The 19939-nt window shown below is 38.7% G+C and overlaps 1 protein-coding gene across 3 annotated transcripts in view; it reads right to left on the bottom strand.

Annotated features, from left to right (window-relative positions):
• ap2a1 (adaptor related protein complex 2 subunit alpha 1) overlaps nt 1-19939 on the bottom strand; it is a 62962-nt gene that overhangs the window by 9005 nt on the left and 34018 nt on the right. The window contains exons 7-18 of one of the 3 annotated variants that reach the window (XM_075453866.1): nt 19273-19441; nt 18943-19080; nt 18383-18565; nt 18075-18172; nt 17761-17992; nt 17391-17579; nt 17137-17291; nt 9917-9979; nt 5125-5187; nt 3543-3625; nt 1741-1829; nt 283-407 (exon numbers count right to left, since the gene is read on the bottom strand). In XM_075453866.1, coding sequence (XP_075309981.1) covers nt 283-407; nt 1741-1829; nt 3543-3625; nt 5125-5187; nt 9917-9979; nt 17137-17291; nt 17391-17579; nt 17761-17992; nt 18075-18172; nt 18383-18565; nt 18943-19080; nt 19273-19441 — 1587 coding nt within the window. The remainder of the gene's footprint in view (nt 1-282; nt 408-1740; nt 1830-3542; nt 3626-5124; nt 5188-9916; nt 9980-17136; nt 17292-17390; nt 17580-17760; nt 17993-18074; nt 18173-18382; nt 18566-18942; nt 19081-19272; nt 19442-19939) is intronic. The other 2 variants (XM_075453867.1, XM_075453868.1) reach the window with 2 other exon arrangements.

Genomic DNA, 19939 nt, shown 5'->3' with positions numbered 1-19939 from the left:
CCTATGCTCAAAACCATTTTCCATATGGTGGAGGAAACTAATTATTAATTGGGACGCTGTACAAAAGGAAATCTTGCCTTTCACTCACTGTGAAGTATGATTGAAAAATTTTAAAAAACAAGTTCTTTCAATTTTATTTCTTCATAAATACTAAAATGTGCGAAATACCACTTCTTTGAGCCAAATCTTTTTAACACTGCAGATAAGCCAGACAACATTTAAAAGCAATTCTGTTAGTACAATCACTCACTTTTAAGGCTTGGGATGGTTTTAAAAGTTTACCTGAACTTTATGTTCAGCAGTGGAGCATCAGAGAAGTCAGTCAGGCACTCGATGTTAAGGACCTGCTGGATCTGGGCACCACCCTCTACCAGTGGTTCCACTTGTTTGGTTTGAACATTGAGCTGTAAACAGTTGTCAAGGTCCATTAGGAAATGCAATATATTGACTTCCAACCAAAAAAAGAGGCAAACTCGCATGTTACTCTTCTCTCACGTGTATATGATATGATAATGTGAGATGTACACTGCCAGGCCAAAAAAAGAAGTCACACACTTATATTTTGTTGGACTGCCTTTAGCTTTGATAACGGCACTCATTCGGTGTGGCATTGTTTGGATAAGCTTCTGCAATGTCACAAGATTTATTTCCATCCAGAGTTGCATAAACTTTTAAACTGTGCAAAGTCTTCTCCAGCACATCATAAAGCTTCTCAGTGGGGTTAAGGTCTGGACTCTGTGGTGGCCAACCCATGTGTGAAAATGTGTCTCATGCTCTCTGAACCACTCTGTCACATACTGAGCCAGATGAATTGTCATCTTGGAATATGCCCGTGCCATCAGGGAAGAAAAAATCCACAGATGGAACACCCTGGTCACTCAGTATATTCAAGTAGTCAGCTGACCTCGGGCGCATAATGTTGCTGAACCTCGACCTGACCACCTGCAGCAGCCCCAGATCATAGCACTGCCCCCACAGGCTTGTACAGTAGGCACTAGGCGTGATGGGTGCAGCACTTCATCTGCCTCTCTTCTTACCCTGATGCGCCCATCACTGTGGAACAGGGTAAATCTGGACTCATCAGACCACATGACCTCCTTCCATCACTCCAGAGTCCAATCTTTATGCTCCCGGGCAAATTGAAGCCTTTTTTTCTGATTAGCCTCACTGATACGTGGTTTTCTTAGGACTAAACAGCTGTTCAGTCCCAATCCCTTGAGTTCCCTTCGCATTGTGCGTGTGGAAATGCTCTTACTTTCACTATTAAACAGCCCTGAGTTCTACTGTTGTTTTTCTGTGATTTGATTTCACCAAACGTTCAAGTGATCACGATCAGTTAGGATTCTTTTCCGTCCACATTTCTACCTTAAAGATGATGGTTCCGCACTATCCCTCCAGTTTTTAATAATGGGTTGAACAGTTCTTAACCCAACTTTAGTAGTTTCTGCAGTCTCCTTAGATGTTTTCTCTGCTTGATGCATGCAATGATATGACCCTTATCAAACAGACTAACATCTTTTCCACGACCACGGGATGTGTCGTTCGACATGGTTGTTTAAGACATGAGAAGCTACTCATTGCATCAGTTGGGGTTAAATAACTCGCTGCCAGCTGAAAGATAATCGCTCATGCAGTAATTGTCCAATAGAAGGCTCTTACCTATTTGCTGAGTAAAATCCAGTTTTGTTTTGGCCAGGCAGTGTATTTTTTAGTAGTTTATAAATATACTTAAAGGATATGAGACTGAAGCTCTCCAGGACAGCTGACTGTGGTGGTGAAGCTGGCAAACTGCACTGATGTCTTGTTACCATAGAACAAGTACATTCTCCCTAAGAATGACAGAGAAATTAAAAGATTATTTCACTTATTAACATGGCCTGTGGTTTGTGGACTACTCAAGATTAAAAAGTAAAAGTATTAAATACATCAGGCCTGGTCAAACACACCTAGCAATGAATTGCACCAAACCATTCCCCCTTTTTGAATCCAACTAGACAAGCAACCTCAGAAGCTAAAGAATGAAGCAACACTTAAAGGCCAAAAGCTGCAGTCCCCTGATTGGTCCTTTGTGGTTAGTTGCAAAAAATTAGTTAGTTCCTAAAGAGTTAAAATGTTCAAATGTCAAGCTTTAAAGAAGAAACAACCATGTGACAGCTTGGTACTAAATCTATTTTTTTGTATTAGTCTCTAGTAGGGTTGGGCGATGTCTTCTTAATTGGCATAAGACGATGTTTACAGTGAAACATCGTGATGAACGATGATATCGTTGTCGTCGTCGGGGGAGGGGTTGGGTGGCTACGACTCATGATCTAATAATAATAAAATTATGATAAAATAATAATAATAAAACGGTAGTATATAAGCTACATGGTGATGATTCTACACAGACTTCCCAGGCTTTAGCTGTAAGGGGGAAAAAAACATCCTTCCATTGCGTTTGAATGGCCCGTGCCAGAATGTCACTATCCGGCTGTTCAGCTGCTCCGCTCGTTAACACAAACAGCTGATCGCATGGCCGCAACTCAGTGCATTTAGGCATTTGGAAACTTTCCCAAACTATGGGAAGTAACCAGAGAAAGTAACCAGAGCAGGTTTCCTTTGATGGCAAAAATCGCTAGAAAGTATCTCTGCTTATGCGCTACCAGCACGCCTTCGGAAAGAGTTTTCAGCACCGCGGGCAGTGTGGTCACGCCAGTCCACAGCTTATTAAAGCCAGACAAGGTCAATATGTTGGTTTTTTTGGCCAGAAACATTGACGTGTAAATATGTTGGAATAGGCTGCACCCGTGTCGGCCCTCTTAACCTTTTAAGTTATTACAGTTTAGCGAGTTTCGGTACAGGCAAGTCATGCTTTATGTTTGTTTGTTTTATTATTTTTCTTGCGCTTATATTTTTATTATTCTTTTCTTTTGGTGTTCTGCTGTGATATCATAGGCCTATAGTGAAGTGCATGACGAATTATTTTAAAGCTTTTGCAGTAAAAAAAACAAAAAAGGTAAATGCCATAGCCATTGTGTTTCGGTTTGATAAAAATAAATAAAAAAAATAAAAGTGGGCGTGGCATCACGATAGTTACCATCCATCGTGATGGTGGGTCATAAATGACGATGGACAATGATATCGTCCATCGGCACAACCCTAGTCTCTAGTCAATCCATTTCTTGATGACAATTGTAAGGATGGTGGATTTTAAAACAACCCTTAAACTGTACATGGATGCAAAGTAATACAATATTATGTGAGTAACCCACTAAATGTGAATAATGACCTTGGACTCTTGCTCAGATCCACTCTTTGCACTTCACCTCTTGCTGCACAAACGTAAGATTTTGGTTACAACTTTGGTTACATGCTACACTGAAAGCTTTATGACAGCAATCCACAAATAGTGGGTTACACCATGGTGGCTATATCCATCTTTAATATAAGTCCTACGAGAGGAACTCTCTGAGCCACAGCCATTTGATAATAGATCACTACAAGCCATGCCCACAATATACCAAGTCCAGACAAGGCCAACCAACTATGCCAGGAAAACTCACCCAGATTCTGACGATACTCTGACTTGATGCCAATCTGTAGCAGCTGATTCTCAAACAGAACACCATTGTTCTTGCACACAAACCTGTAGGATGAAAACATTTTACTGGTTAATGAGCAATGAAAAGTCTCTTCGACAATGGCTGTTACAAAACCTATGACATACACAAATCTATTTTATTTTTAGCTAATGATATTGTAACGTTATTACTTTGTATGCTCTAATCTATCAGATGCCAATAAGGTGACAGTATCGACTCAAAGACGAGCATTACTCTTGACATTTATATTTACAGTTTATCGACAATTTTACAATTTATCCATCTACGCTCAAAGAAAAGGCCTAAACAACAGGTTGATTTAATAATGTGCATTTCTTAGCAGTAATGACAAAGGCTCAGATTGATGACCATTCGGATTTGTAAATATTACCACACGCTGCATAGCCTGTAATACTGTATAGACTAAGAAGTGCTGTATGATTGTGTGTGAGTGGGTGAACGTAGCGTGTAGTGTTAAAGCGCGTCGAGTTGTCAAGCAGACTAGAAAAGCACTATATTAGTACAGACCATTTTATTATTTCATTTTAGTATTAAAAAAAGAGTTTTATTGCCAAACTGCAAATGCGTATCCAATTAGGTTTAAACATTTTATATGGATTAGTATCAGCATACATTTTTTGGCAACCCCACACCTTACAGCTTACAGGGTCTTAGCTGCTCAACACACACTTGGTTGGCATCTTGACTTTTGAGACTGGAGGCAGAGACGGTGTCTGATGTCTCCTCTCTTCTGATTTGCCATAGTTACAAAGTTTTTACGATCCACACTATTGTCAATTAAATACATTTTCAGTATATTTTTGTTACTGTAAATACTATTACAGCTCCTACTATTACAGCTCCTAATTCTGTTGTTCCCGAGTAGTGTACTGTGACAGTTAACAGTAAAAAAAATAAAAAATAAATTATAATAAATACTGCAAATACTACCACTACCGTTTACTCTAACAACACAGACATATCAGTTTTATCCCTCAAAAATACAACTACTATTAACTCCCGTTGTGGAGGAATGTTTCAACTGATGCTGACACCAACTGGATCTCCTTGACTGGAGTGTGGAAGAGGATTATCCTATCAGAAGAGAGGAGACTAAAATAAATACACTACACTCAAGTTTATGCCCTGCACTTTCCATGTGCACGGCTGGTTATCACACTGGTTTGAAATTAGTTCAACACCGTATTTGATCTCTCTCTTTCAGCTAAAGTGAAAGTGTCCCAAGATAGGCGAACGAAAAGTCATCAAAAGAAAGAGAGCTAAACTTTGAAAGCAGCGTGAGAAACACACATGGCAGTATGGCTAATTTCACAAAATGTGAAAACTTTCTTCCCAAAACAAATTCACCAGCAATTATTGCTTAATCCTCATCGCCTTAACTATCTAATGGCTGTATTGCGTAAAAAACTTAAGTAAATCCAACTGCTTTTGCACCGTTTACTGTAGGAGATTTTTTTTTTTTTTTTGAAGGACAATTATTCTGCTATTAGAGGACCTGACAAAACGAAGAGAAAGACCTTACTTGTTAAGAAGCTCGTCTGCTTCAGACAAAGGAGGAGCAGGATCCTCAGAGGGAGGAGCAGAGCTGAAAGACCAAAAGACAGCCCAGGGATGAAGAGACAGACCATAGCACAAAGAGGGATGGACACACACACAAGCAAAAAAAACAACAAAAAAAAACGATAGAGCAGAAATGAGAAATGAAAAAGCCATTTTTTTCAACACAGAACATAACAGTGAGATTAAGATAAGTCAGAGAAAAACAGAGGTAGAAGAAAGAAGGATAAAACAATGTGTGAATGAATGGGTTAGTGAAAGCAAGTTTAAACAAAAGTGATCTTACACAATGAAAGATATTTTACTATATCCAAGTTTTCATTCAGTCTGTATGTATTTGGGCAATTTCTGTGGCTTTGTTACTGAATACACATGGAAAAATAAAGGAAACACTAATAATCATAGTAAAGAGGAAACTTTTAGCTTTAATTTGGTACAGATTCTGAAGATTTCCATATAGGCTGTGTAATGTCTATAAAATGTCTAAAGGCTGGTAACTATAATCAGTCAGTAGCTCTTTTTCCATCCATGTGTTTAAAATATAATGCGATTAAAAAGTAATTGGAACAGACTTTAACAAAATAATTATTAACAGAATTATTAGGCTTAAAGCATGTGCCAAAGTAAACAATAAATAAATAAAAATACTACAACAATGTAATTTTCCTTTGGGACTAATAAAGTATTGAAATAACTTCCATTGAAATAAATTTCTGTTAATCTAATTTTATCTGTCCAGTTAGTTAATCCCACAATCTCTATAGCAAGTTATATTGGATGCTGTAGAATTAGAAGGAATTAGGAAAAAATACAATGCAAATGGAAAAGCAGGACATCTCTGCTGACATCTTTTCCCTTTTTTTATTATTATTTTTTATATATCAGTTAAATGATGGTCAAAACTAATTTGCTGTTTTAATTGTGGATCTACCTTTTTAGCAGCTGCTACAAACTACGAAGGTAGAACAACTGATTGTGTCAAAAAGCATAACTATGACATAAAATTTTATTTAAAAAACCAAAACAATTATTGTGCTCGTTTTGATTCGGCCTCTCCAAACCATGCAAACCCAGAGATAATGCAGTTAGAGATGGGATCACAATGTGTGTATAGAAAATGTGAAGTTGACGTCACATGCCAGTTTCTTTGGACGCCATTTCTCGCTTGCTCTGTAGCCATTTTTTATATGTTAAGACCCTGAATTCAAACTATGGTAACAATTCTAATGATGGCGTTTTCTCAAACTGTAGTGTCGGCCTACACAATCATATCTCATCAAACAGACCTGTCCACCGCAAGAAAAAAACAGCACATTTTCATTAAGTGTCAGTATTATTTTTCAGTAATGGGACTCAAAAAAGTCACGACTCCATAAAATGAACACATGCCTGAAAGTATTTCAAGGTGTTATCCATCCATTTTTTATACCCACTAAATCCATTGCAGGGTCGCGGAAGGGCTGGAGCCTATCCCAGCTGCCATGGGCCAATAGGCAGAGTACACCCTGGATGGGCCGCCAGTCCATCAGACAGAGACAAAAGAGACAAACAGCCATGCACCCTCATATTTACTCCTAGGGACGATTTAGTGTCACCAATTAAACTAACATGCACAGCCGCTTTCGGACAGAGCCGTTCTAAGAACTACCCTCCTCGAATTTCGTTCTGATAACTGTCCTTCCCCAGCGGAACTGTTTCAGTTTGCATTCGCACATGAGTCGGGACCTGATAGGGACTGATGCGACGCAGCCGTCTGCGACAGCGACGTGTTACTTTAGCACCACATTCAACAACAAAACAGAACAAAACAAAACCCGCGTAAAGTAAGGAGAGAAGAAAAAAACACCACAAAGAAGCTAATATGGAGAGCGGGGAGGCCACCGTGTTCATGGTCTGCATGATGGTGATATTAATCATGGACGATCACATCGGGCGTCTAACATGGAGGCTGGAAGAGCTCACAGAGAGAGTCAGGAGACGAAGGATGGAGCGCAGGCCATACTTCTTGGTTTCATGAAGAAAGGAGAGCAGAGCGCCGCAGACAATAGCCGCTTTCGGACAGACCGTTCTAAGAAAGTAGTTATCAGAACTACCCTCCTCGAATTTCGTTCTGATAACTATCCTTCCCCAGCGGAACTGTTTCAGTCTGCATTCGCACATGAGTTGGGACCTGATAGGGACTGATGCGCCGCGCGCAGCCGTCTGCTTCAGTGACGTGTTAGCCGTTAGCGCTACATTCAAACACAAAACAAAACGGTAAAAGTAAGGAGAGTAGAAAAAACACCACCAAGAAGCTAATATGGAGAGTGGGGAGGCCACTGTGTTTATGGTCTGCATGATGGTGATATTAATCATGGACAATCACATCAGGCGTCTAATATCGAGGCTGGAAGAGCTCACAGAGAGAGTCAGGAGATACTTTTTCATTTCATGAAGGAAGAAAGGAGAGCAGAGCGCTGCAGACAAATGAGACCAGTGTAAGTTTAACTTATTAAACACCCGCCGGTTGTGTCCGTGTCTGAGTAAACATTTCAGCCGTGATAGCATGACATGGGGCGGAGCTACCAACCACCACACACCTCCGTCAGATCGTTCTATAGAACCATGAAAAGACCCGACCTCGGAGAAGGAGCTAAATAGTTATAGGAACTAAGGGAGAAAGCCCCGAGTTCCTGTATGTCCGAACACGGGAGAAAACGGCCCCGCGGATTAAAAGGTTATTAGAACTGCCAAAGGTTCCTACAGTCCGAAAGCGGCTAAAGGAGACCACGTGTAAGTTTAACTTATTAAACACCCGCCGGTTGTGTCCGTGTCGTATGAGGAAACATTTCAGCCGTGACAGCATGACAAGGGGCGTAGCTAACGACCACCAAACACCTCCGTCAGATGTGTTCCTATAGAACCCAGAACAGACCCAGCCTCGAAGAAGGAGCTAAATAGTTATAGGAACTAAGGGCGATGGTCCCGAGTTCCTGTATGTGCGAATGCGGGAGAAAACGGCCCCGTGGATTAAAAGGTTATAGGAACTGCCAAAGGTTCCTACAGTCTGAATACGGCTCATGTTACACACAGAAAGGCCCCAGCCAGGATTTGAAACAAGAACCCTCTTGCTGTGAGGCAACGTAGCTAACCACGACAGCACCGCGCAGCCCGATGATCATTCTTTTGCATCTAAAAACAGTAAAGTGCGAGTGTATATTTACATCCCAAAAATCCCAATAAAGCTGCTCTCATTCACATATTTCTTTTGTCGGACAGCTACAGGTCTCAAATGATGAATGAAAAAAAGTCTACTTGCGGTTGCCTAAAGCATTTCCAGACTGTCGCTCTGCTCTAATGATTTAATGCTCTAATTTTACAACCACAGCATCATCTGTCAAAATGAGAATTTAAGCAACTTAAATACAATGTCTATAAAGTGACTTTGGCTATACTTACATGTACATCTCCAACACAGAATGTTAGAAGCGGCAGAATGATTTACTCGCACCACAGCATCGAGGTGTCCGACACAATTCAACCCAAACTCAAATCCACTCTTGTACATGTAGACCGTTACAAGGAAGGCTGCCTTGTTAAATGGCACAGTCAAGCTCCAACCATAACCTGACCCAATTATGTTTGCTGAATGTCTCAGTTCTAGCAGCATCAACAATTAATCATAAGTCACAAGTCGAATTAGCTCATGTGCCTAAAGCTACTGTAAGGGCTTTCTATAACTATTCAATCAAATTTTGCCATCATTGACGCAGTGCAATTATATTTTATAACTGGGTGCATGGGTTAGGGTTTGTGTGACTTTGCAAAAATGTATCACCCTTAACTGCATTACTGATAAATGCTTTGGTAACTAAACTGTAACAAACTGTTTAGATGTCAAAAATACCTAACTGCCATTTTATTCAAAAGTAAATTATAGAGATTAACAGATACAGTGACTTGGCTCGTGTTTAAAATATAACAGTTAATCCTCCTTAAAAAGCACTACTTCACTAATTTTCTTGATGAAAAAAGATTGAAATTTGATCCGTTTTGTCTTTTATAACTAAATCTTTCATTATGGTAATGCAGTTGATATGGGAAGAAATTTTGATAGTATTGTGTTTATGCTCCCAAATTTTGGGCCAGAGCTCTTCATATTTTTTGTTAGGAGTCTTGTGCCCTGAACTAATAATGTGTTTAACTCTTTCAGTGCCATTGACGTCTATAGACGTCAATTTAAAAAAAAAAAAAACGCTGACTGCCAAAGACGTCTATAGACGTCAATTGCGGGGACAATCTAGTGGAGTTCGTCACTAAATCTTAGGCTTGTAAACACTAAACAGAGAATATACTGGCAAAATTACCCGCAAGGTGGCAGCAGTGCCACTTTGCACAAAAAAAGAAAAAGCGTGTTTTCTCCGTTTTTTGGGTCAAACAGCTGTTTTTGGTGAAACCAACCTATGTTCTACTGTCTATTACTAAAGGACTGAAAATGGTAGAAACAAACATTTTTGTCCTGATGAAAGAAGAGAGTCTACTCTTTCGTTTGGTAATTTCGGTGTGTACATAGTCATAAGACACACTTTTCTGTGGGTCTTGGAAAATCAGTCAAAATACTGTAAAACACTTGGCAGTATGGGTGTCTCTGAACTGAAAATGGCTGGCAGCCAATGAGTTAATCAAACATAAAAAAGTATTTCCTGAAAATAGTGTGGTAGTGTAACATTTGTGTTTTTCTAGTCATCTAATTCTGTAGTTTACCACTGCACCCTTACTCAGAGTCACCAGAACCCTCCACCAATAGGGAATCGGAAGTCTCAGTGGGTTGTTCCAGATCTCTGTCAATGTCCAATCACGGTAGAAGACAGGAGACAGACATTCATGTCAAAACACACAAATGCACACACACAAACACACGCACAGGAAAATAGAGAAAAGGGAAGGAGAGAAAAATACAAAAGACAGTCACATACATAGCAAGATTCAAAGAAGACTGACAAGTGTCGTAGACCTGCCAACCATGAAATCTACACCATCATCTTCCGTTTCAGGTGTGAATGTTTGAGACCGTCTGCCCAACTTCAGTAATGTCAAAAGGAAAGTACGCTCTTTGGATTATAAGGTTTTTTGAGTTATTACATAATTTAAAGACAAAAAATCTGATCCTTTCCAGGATTATACATTTTTAAAATACAACTTCAGATAAAAAAATTAATAAATTAAAAAAAAAAAAAAAACACATTAAATGACATTTAAAGCCCCTCTTTAAAAAAAAAAAAAAAAAAGCTGATCTTGCTCTGTTTGGTTGTGTGAATTACAAGGACGGACATTGGTGGATTCTTTTTTTCTTTTTTTGCATATGAGGCACAACCCATGTGTGAAGGAGGCTTTAGATGTAGTTCTTAAACTTGCTGGGACATCTACTCCTGATTAAATTTGTCTTTAATGTTTATACTAGTGAATAATCTCTGTCACTTCAGAATGATCAACATAAAACTGTTCAGAACCAAAACTCTGGATGATCCATCAAGTTAATTTGATTAGTAGCTGCTACTGACCCTCTCAATTCCTTTGACAGCAGTTAGGCTGGATTCACACATACGCGTTTCACGTGTTAATGTTCTCTCATGTCGTTCATTTTGAATAGAGTAACGTCTTGCATCACTGAATTGAATTCTGTCCCCAAATCGTGTCCCCAATTGTGTGTCTAATTATCTTGATCAATTCCTGCTACAATTCCAAGCATCAGGCCTGCCTACAGTTGAGCATTGAAGGGTGTACTACTTCTACAGTTTGGCTTGGTTCTTCATCTGAGGCTGCATTTATCACAGTTTAAGACTTGTTAAGGACCAGTTTGTCTTACTCTTATATCCTGACATGTAAAACATTAAAATTGAAAGGATGTGTACTTTCTTTAGAAAGTGTTTGATGCTCAAATGGCTCTTAAAAAAAAAGTCAAATGTTTGGCTGTTCCGCACTTATTTAATTCTCCTCTTATTTTCTGAAAGAAGAGAGGCAGCCAAATTCAAGTAAGAGCTCACAGACAGATTCTTTAAAAAAAAAGTTCTATTTCACAAAGGTAACAGCACATAATATCCGACTGTGAACGTCTTCAGGTTGGCAGGTCCATATTAGACAAAGATAAAGCAAAGAAAAAAAAAAGAGTGAATGGGACGACAACCAACACAGACATATTACCATTAGATGCATAGTAGTCTAAAAACACATACACACCACAAACCTCAACAAACCATCTACATTTGCCACAGTTTAAGAAGTAAACAAAAGCACATGAACGATTTAGTGCACTACTTAGTGCACTGGGGTTGTTTAAGAAATTATTAGTGACAGTAAACAACTGTCTGATATTAGAGTGAAGCAGTGGTGCGAAAAAAAAACAACACAATACATAACATTTGCTTTAACCGAAATAATCATTTAAATGTGTTCTACTGGGGCCCCCATACTGAGCCGCTCTTAGCATCCAAATTCCTGACTGGGTATGCTCTGACAGGGGTCTGCAGGTGAGACACCAACTAATACTTCATAAAACCCCTAATAATAATAAAAATAACTTTTAAAAAGACTAAGGTAAAAAATAAATGTTGCCCTGCCCAGTATAAGAAGTGCATCAGATCAGTTAAGTCACATTTCTCCAGTGGCTCCCTGGTAAATCCAGGTACTAAAATGTGAATTTTTTCTCCTCACATGTAAAGCTCTTAATGATGAAGCGCTGTCGTATCTTGAAACTTCCATAGTTGGATATTTTCCCAACAGAGCACCTTGCTTTCAGGCTGCATGCTTACTCGTGGTTCTTAGTCTCTAAAGTAGTTGACTGGGTGGCAGAGGCTTCAGTTATCAGGATCCTCTAGGAGGCAGACAACCTCTAGACTTTCCTTTTTGATGAAGCTGATAGTTAGGGATGGCTCAGGTGATCCTGACACGTCCCTTTGCTATGCTGATATAGACTGCTGACGAACCTCCCATCATGCACCCCTTTTAACTGTCGTCTCTTTCCTCTCCGTGTACTTATGGCATCATCTTTGTCATTGACTCGTGTTGCTCTTTCTCGGCAGGTATTCCTGGCCCGGTCTTTAAAGCTGGCATTGCATGTGTTGGATTAATTGAGAATAATATTAATTTGTATTGTACAGTTGTATTCATTTTTATTATTAATGAATTTTATTGTAGTATGCTAGGATAACTATGAACTGGATTATAATTGGCTTGAATGGCACTGTATCTTCGAAATGCACATTTGTTATCTGACACTGAATAAATCAAATTGAATTGAGTGTTGAAATGAAAAGAAAAGCAATTTCGGAAACTTGGAGTGAAACAAGTTGCACGTGTTAAACAAAATTTTCTTGTTAAAAAACAGAATGTTATGTTGAATTGTAGGGTTAGACTAAAAAAGTTTTTTAGGGCTGCTCTAAAATTAGAGCTTTAATAAAGCTCAAGTTAACAGTACGCATTTATACACACACATACATACGTATATGATTTCTACCATACTTATCTCAGCTGCACTTTCAACTTTCTTAACTTTTGTCAGCTGATATTTATTTTAAGTTTAGTCAACTATTCCAAAAGCTCATCTTTAATAATAATTTATGCTGCAGTAATATAATTTTCCTTCGGAAATTAATAAAGTATTGAACTTGGACTACTTATTCAATTGTAATTGTTAAATATTTGAAAAACAAAGCAGAAATGCAGCACCATCATCCTTGTATAATTTCTTAATATTAAACAAAAAATTTAAAAAAATGCTTTGTTTTCTGATTTTTCATTTTGGTTTAGGAAGTGAAAAACCAATCTTTCCATCACTTAACCTGCCGCTGCCTTGCTACCAAGAAAACACACAACAGTTTGTTTTTAGTTTAGTCTTTTCTAACTGCAAAATCAAACCACGACCATTTTAAATAGTAAGTGATATTGAACCAGAAACCTTCATGATATAGAAATAATTAATATAGAAATGACTGCGATCAAAAAAAACTATTAGTTGTAAAAGGTAGTTGTTTTTGTGAGCTGCACATTGCTTAAAATGGCCTGATGTGGGAATCATCCAAGTCTCAGACAATATCAAAGTGAAACTAATTCAATTGATTAGACAGGCTATTAATAGCTTTTAGATGAACTAATGTTTAAATCTGTTTAGTTAAATATCAGTTGTATATAAAAGACTTCAGAAAATCAGGACAAACTTTCGGCTCAACATAGCTCATTAAGCCACTGATTAAGCCCACCTTGTGTGGGAGCGTGATAAATTGTACTGAAAGGTTAAATAATGTAATATATCATATTTACTAATGTTAAAAAGCAGCAAACATAGAAATACATACATGTGCTCAAAGGTGGCATAAATTGTTAGCCAATTATAAACTATCAATTCAACTGCTCGGTATCTACAGCCACAGGTTGCAACAAATTACAAACATTATAATAGGCATTCAATCATGATCATTTTCTAAATCCATTTGGTGAGAAAGTAAGAAAATATTGCATTGTGTATGTATTTTCAGCAGTTCAGCACAGCTTTAGTGTAGAACTCATTGTCGACTGAACAGAAACGGAGAAGATACAACTACAAGTTTAATAGAGTTTAATAAACCAATATACAACAAAGCTGTCGTTTGAATTTTTTTTCCTCAATTTCTGATCAGAATATAAAATTGAAAAATGGAGAAATGTTTGGTTTTCAGTTTTTCATTTTGGTTTAGAAAATTATATTTTGGAAAAATAAGATTTTATTACATTTTTTGTTTTATTTTGAAAATGGAATGAACAAATGATAAATGGATTCCCTTAGTCTCGCAACACACCAACTTGAACAATGAGATTTCTGTTTGGTGAATTAAAGGGGCATGTTAATGATTTTGACACAAATATAAAACAGGTTTCTAGGACTGCCTTCTTTCACCTTCGTAATATTGCCAGAATAGGATCATTCTGTCAAGAGTGATGCAGAAAAATTTGTCCATGTAGATTGGACTGCTGTAATTCTTTATTATTGGGCTGTCCCACATATTCTCTGAAAAGCCTTCAGTTGATCCAAAATGCTGCAGCCAGAGTTCTGATGAGAACTAACAGGAGAGATCATATTTCTCCAGTTTTAGCTTCTCTTCATTGGCTCCCTGTTAAATTCAGAATAGAATTTAAGATTCTTCTCCTTACATATAAAGCTCTTAATGACCGAGCTCCATCATATCTTAAAGATCTCATTGTAAGATATTTTCCTAACTGAGCACTTCGTTCCCAAACTGCAGGTTTACTTGAGGTTCCCAGAGTTTCTAAAAGTAGAATGGGAGGCAGAGCCTTCAGTTATCAGGCCCCTCTCTGTGGAATAAGCTGCCAGTAAATGTCCGGGAAGCAGACACCCTCTCTAACTTTAAGATTAGGATTTAAGATTGGCTCAGGTGACCCTGAAACATCCCATAGTTAAACTGCTACAGGCCTAGACTTATAACATGCAAGTGTCTTTTATACATATACATTCATCTGAGACAGTCAGGTCAAAGGTTACAGTCGGAAGATTTCTTTAATGTCATGAAAGCAAGAAACTTAGGCCCTCACTTATTAACTGTGGTCAGTGAGTGCATGAGAACACACTATATGAGGAATATACCAAGTTGTAATTCTCTGACAATGCTTGTGCACGGAATCTAGTGTTAGAACATGGAACTTCAAATAGAGAGACTGCTGGCATCACAGAATGCAATTTCAACAGCCACATACCTTTTATTTACCCAAAATATATAATTATGTTTTGTAAGAAACACATGTGTAACCTAATTCTTCAAAACTTACAAAAATCTCCAGTGACATAATTAGGTGTTATAAAATGATAATCCGTGCACTCTGCAGTGAGAAGGTGTTCAGAGAGAGCACTCATCTTATTAGGGAGAGCAGAGAGACTTCTGAGCAGATACTGCTTCCCAATAAAGATCTTGTTAGATTTATGCTATCAGACCTCTGTACAGAGAGATACTAACTGCACAATAAATAATTAGGAAAATATTCAGAAGGGATTTTGGGTATTGGCACCAAGGTGAATTATGCCACCCGTGTTGGATGCTGTCACTTTCCTGCACCCAAATATATTCAATTCCCTTGGACAAATCAACACCAAGCTAAAATCAAACAGGACAGAGTTGCATCTGTGATGATACTTTTACTGTGCGTAGCTAAAGGTTCAAGTTCTGTTGTGCTCTGTACTCAGACATGTCTCATCTGTATGGTACTGTTGGACTTCAATATTTTTTTTTATTTCCGATAGGGATCTCTCTCCTATGACATCAACTCCCTTCTCACATATGGCGTTTATTCTTTGCTTTTGTTAGTTCACTTTTTTTTCTTCTATGTGACTCTACAGAAATGTTTTGTTACTATTTATGGGTAAATAAGGGTGTTTTTTTCTTCTCAATGCAAATTACCATGGAGAGGCATGTGCCCGGTGGCTTGGAAAATGCTGATTATGTACCAATGTATGTCTCAGACGACTGCGCGTTTTGAAAAAAATGTACTTACACTCAAATTAAAAATCTTATTTGTAGGAGAGAATGGTGAACATTCTCCTGGTATCTGAAGGGATTAGGAATCCCTGGCTGACTTCACTGCAATGTAGACAAGTAACTCTGGCTCTAGTCAGTTTTTTTTAAATGTGAACATGAAAAATGACTGCACAGCAGTGTTAATTTCGTCAACCAGGACGATGACGAAAATATTTCGTTAACGCCCCTTTTTTCCGTGACGATGACGAGACGATGACGCACAAAATTGCTTCCAGAAAATAAAAATATGACGAGAATAAAAAATGATTTTCGTTAAAGAGACTAAGACAAGACGAAATTTACAAGCCATGGACGAATGGACATTAAAAAATGTAATTGTTTATAATTAATTTGTAATTGTTAATATAAATGTTTCTTGAACTTCAGAAGATTACGCGCTGTTGCCCTGTTTGTCCCTGCACGGCGCCTGTCCCACAGTGCCTCGCGCGGCTCAATCAGTCAAGTAACGTAGCCGATAGCAAGCTATAACTTAACCATAGCTAGTTCAACTTTGCAGTCCAGTCATGGCGTCGGGCTCGGATACCGGTATACGGTTTGTTGGAGCTGGGCGAAAACAATGCCTGGATGTATGGAGCCATTTCGTTTACAACGCAAAGGACAACAAAACAACCTGCATGATAATGACTGATCATGCCGCCGATGCCGGTGGTGGCCAAGATGAGAAGTTCTATTCTGCACAGTGTTATATAAATAAAATAGAGAAAAAGAGAAGCAGTGTGTGGAGAAGTTCTATTCTGTACAGTGTTGACTAAAATGACTAAAATTTGACGAAGACTAAAATTGATTTTCGACATTGTGACTAAGACTAAGACTAAATTAAAAAAAGCTGACGAAATTAACACTGCTGCACAGAGACAACTCTTTCCCCCTTAGTTCACAGGGAAGCTAAACTAATGCAGAGTGGCTTCTGGCAATTTAATTTTAAATGATTAAAATAAGATTTTCATTGTAAGGGAAAGCTCTGCTTGGTTCTTTGATCGTCTGCATAGTATCATGTTGTTCAGAGACAGAATCCTTTATCAGGTTCCACAGTGCAAACACTTAACTGCCTGTAAGAGTGAATATAAGAATATCTGATATTGAACAATGATGGGGGTGCACGGGACTAGGTTATGGCACATTTGAAAACTGCAGTTTGTGAAATGTTTGCGCTTTAAATTTATTCCTAGATTAACTACAGTTACAGCCACTTCTACAGGACTTTGACATATAGTCTACATCTGATAATATTAGAACTTAAGATTTATACAGCGCCTTTTCACAAGACCCAAGGATGGGTCGGACTAAATAAATTAGACTAAAAGAAAAAAAGATAAAGGGTTGATAAAAGTTTGATGAATAATTTTAGGACTAGACAAAATGAACACTAGGGTATAAAGGTAGAAAAAAAGAAGCGCTGATCTTGAATAACTTTTTACCTTAGGAAGCCATCATCGTTCACAGCAGCAGTAGGTGCAGCAGGCCCAGCCTCCGAAAAGACATCCACCAGCAGGCTGCCAGTGCTGCTTGGTGCAGCACTAACCGGAGCAGCAGAACGAATCCCAAGCAGATCTGCTGACGGTGACGGGGTGGACTGAAAAGCACAGGGAATTTGTAGCAAAGAAACGAAAATATTGGATACTTTTTATATTGACGCCAGTGCTGTTTATGTAGCCCTACACACTCTGCTTACAGCATTAGAAGTAGCCATGACTGCTGTGTCTGTCCCTCGTTCGCCCCCTCCATTCAACTCCCCACCCTCCCTTTTGCTGTCCTCCAGTTCTGTCACGGACACAGCTCCTGGCCCCTTCTTCTTCTTCAGCTTAGCCAGAATTGACGACTCTCTCTCTGGGAAAGGAGGCATCTCTTCCAAGACAGTGGCCTGGAGAAATGGAGGATTCAAAACTTGGGTTTTGGACTTGCCAGAATCCGATTCAATTCATAAAATCCCATAGTAAGCAAAAGCAACAGTACAGAGTTTTGAACTGTGGTCATTACAAAAATCACTGATTAGTGGATTGGAGTTGTTTTGGGTTTAATCAAACAAGGCCATTAAAACTAACCAAGACATCAGTGCTGGCAATGGAAGAGAGCTTCAGATACTCGACAGCACGCTGCTGTAGCTCCACATCAGAGTTGCGGATCTGGCTGTCACAGCGCAACACCTCTTGGATGGTGGCCTTGGTCTCTGGAAACAGGTTGATGAACTTGATGTAGGCAGACAGCAACAGGGCACGAGTCGGCACAGAGCACAAGTGGAATTTGGAGTGGAGGAGGTTGAACTGGACCAGGGGGCTAGAAGGTAGAAGAACAACAAGGTTATAATCCACCTTTTCAAATTTAGTGTCTGTGCCTTGCAATGCAAAAGCTAACATACCTGGACCGTGGGTCACCAGCAATCAGGTTACCAAACTCCCCGAGAATGTAGCCTCCGACTTTAACCATGTTCTCATGGCAGGCAGGAGCTTGCAAGGCCTGGAAGAAAAATTACTCTACTAAGTGTTTTCAATCTACAATTTGTGCAGTAGAAGAAAAAGAAAAACTCTTCCCAAGATTAACATCTGATGAAGAGCAATTATTCACAAGGAAATTAGGATTTGAAGATTTAAAGCACTAGACTATATGTTTATTTTTCCAAGTTAGTGTGCTTTTGAAAAGGTAGATGTACTTATAGCTCAGCGGTACCTCAAAGACAGTCTTGGCGGCGTAGCCTTGCACATCGTCTCGGTTGATGACAATCTGAATAACACGGTACCATACCTCTTCACTGACGTAATCCCCAGCAATGCGGATGAGATTGAGAATGGTGTCAACATACCATGAGTAATCCACAGCATACTTTTCTGCAAGGATGGCCACTTTTAGCACCTAAATAAAACGGGCACAACAAATTACAGCTCAATCAAAAGTGTTAAGGGTTTCACTGAAAATGGAAGACGAGGAAGAGAAAGAAGGGAAGATCCTTAAATATGTACAACATACAACTTAGCTTTCAGCGACAAAGAATGAATACATAAAGTTACCTCAATCTATGAATCATTTAAATCCCAATTTAAAATTTGATTTAGTCAGAAAAGAGTAATCCTACTTTTTTATGGCTGTGTACAAGTAGAATCAATTATTCCTTTGTGCTTATTTTAACAGTGCTAAATGTGTCCATATTTGTCAGGGAACAAATGAGCCACCAGCTGCCTGAAGTGGAGGAAAAAAAAAAAAAAAAAAAAAAAACTGGCAGTCACACCTACCATCTCCTCTCTGATAGAGTAGTCTGCTGTCTCCAGGTAGCTGAGCATCTCTGCTACAATCTGCTTAGCATTGCTACGATCACACATGGCATATAACAGATCAGCTGCTCGCTGTCGAACACTCACATCTCTCTCAGTCTGCGGAAACAGAGAAATAGCAACAAAATGGTGGCACGATCATACATCAGATGTAAACAATGTCTACAAGCGAACAATGTACAGACTGCTTTGTGCTTATGACCATTACACCAGCTATGTTAAATCCTGTGAGAAGATAAGGTTGTGTTGTCATGTGAGAGATAATATTTTGTTTAAAGTGTAAGGCACCACCTTGAGGGCGTTGATAACGGTCTCGATGTGTGTTTTGACAGCTTCATGGGAAAACTCAGAGCTGGCCAGAGTGCACATGCTTTCCAGAGCCAGATATCGCAGGTTGGTCTCTCTGTGCTGCAAGAACTGGCCCAGCTGGTTACAGGCTCGCACCAGAAGGTTTGGCTCACTGCGGGACAATAAAAATGCACTTCAATTGTAGCATTTTTCTTCAAGCGTTGTCAGAGTTTTTCAAAGCAATGATAGACTTGCAAAATTCATGTTGCAACAGTGGTGACTGTGATGACTGCCCCCCAACAAAATGAATCAGAAATAGCTACTGCTTGCAGTGTATGGGGAAAGAACGATTAATTTTTTTTTTTTTTTTTTTTTAAACAGTACTGTCAAGTTGCTATTAACAAAATACAAATGTGAAACTACTGTAAAGATATAAAAACAAAAACTTTTAATTAAAAGAAATGTAAGTGTCAAATATGCTCAGTGAGCAATGCAAAACATTACAGTATTGTACTTTATGAATAATTGATACGCATTTACAATTAAATAACAGCACACTGATTAAGGCAAAACACTTTTTCCAAACAGCTACTTGATCCAAAAGTCCAAACAGAAAAGCATTCGTAGACTAAATTTATGTTAGGGATTTTGAAAAGATTTGTTCTAAAAT

This window comes from Odontesthes bonariensis, chromosome 21, assembly GCF_027942865.1.
Source record: "Odontesthes bonariensis isolate fOdoBon6 chromosome 21, fOdoBon6.hap1, whole genome shotgun sequence".
NCBI lineage: Eukaryota > Metazoa > Chordata > Actinopteri > Atheriniformes > Atherinopsidae > Odontesthes > Odontesthes bonariensis.
Note: the sequence above shows the minus strand (reverse complement) of the source record. Positions and strands in the feature narration are given on the sequence as shown.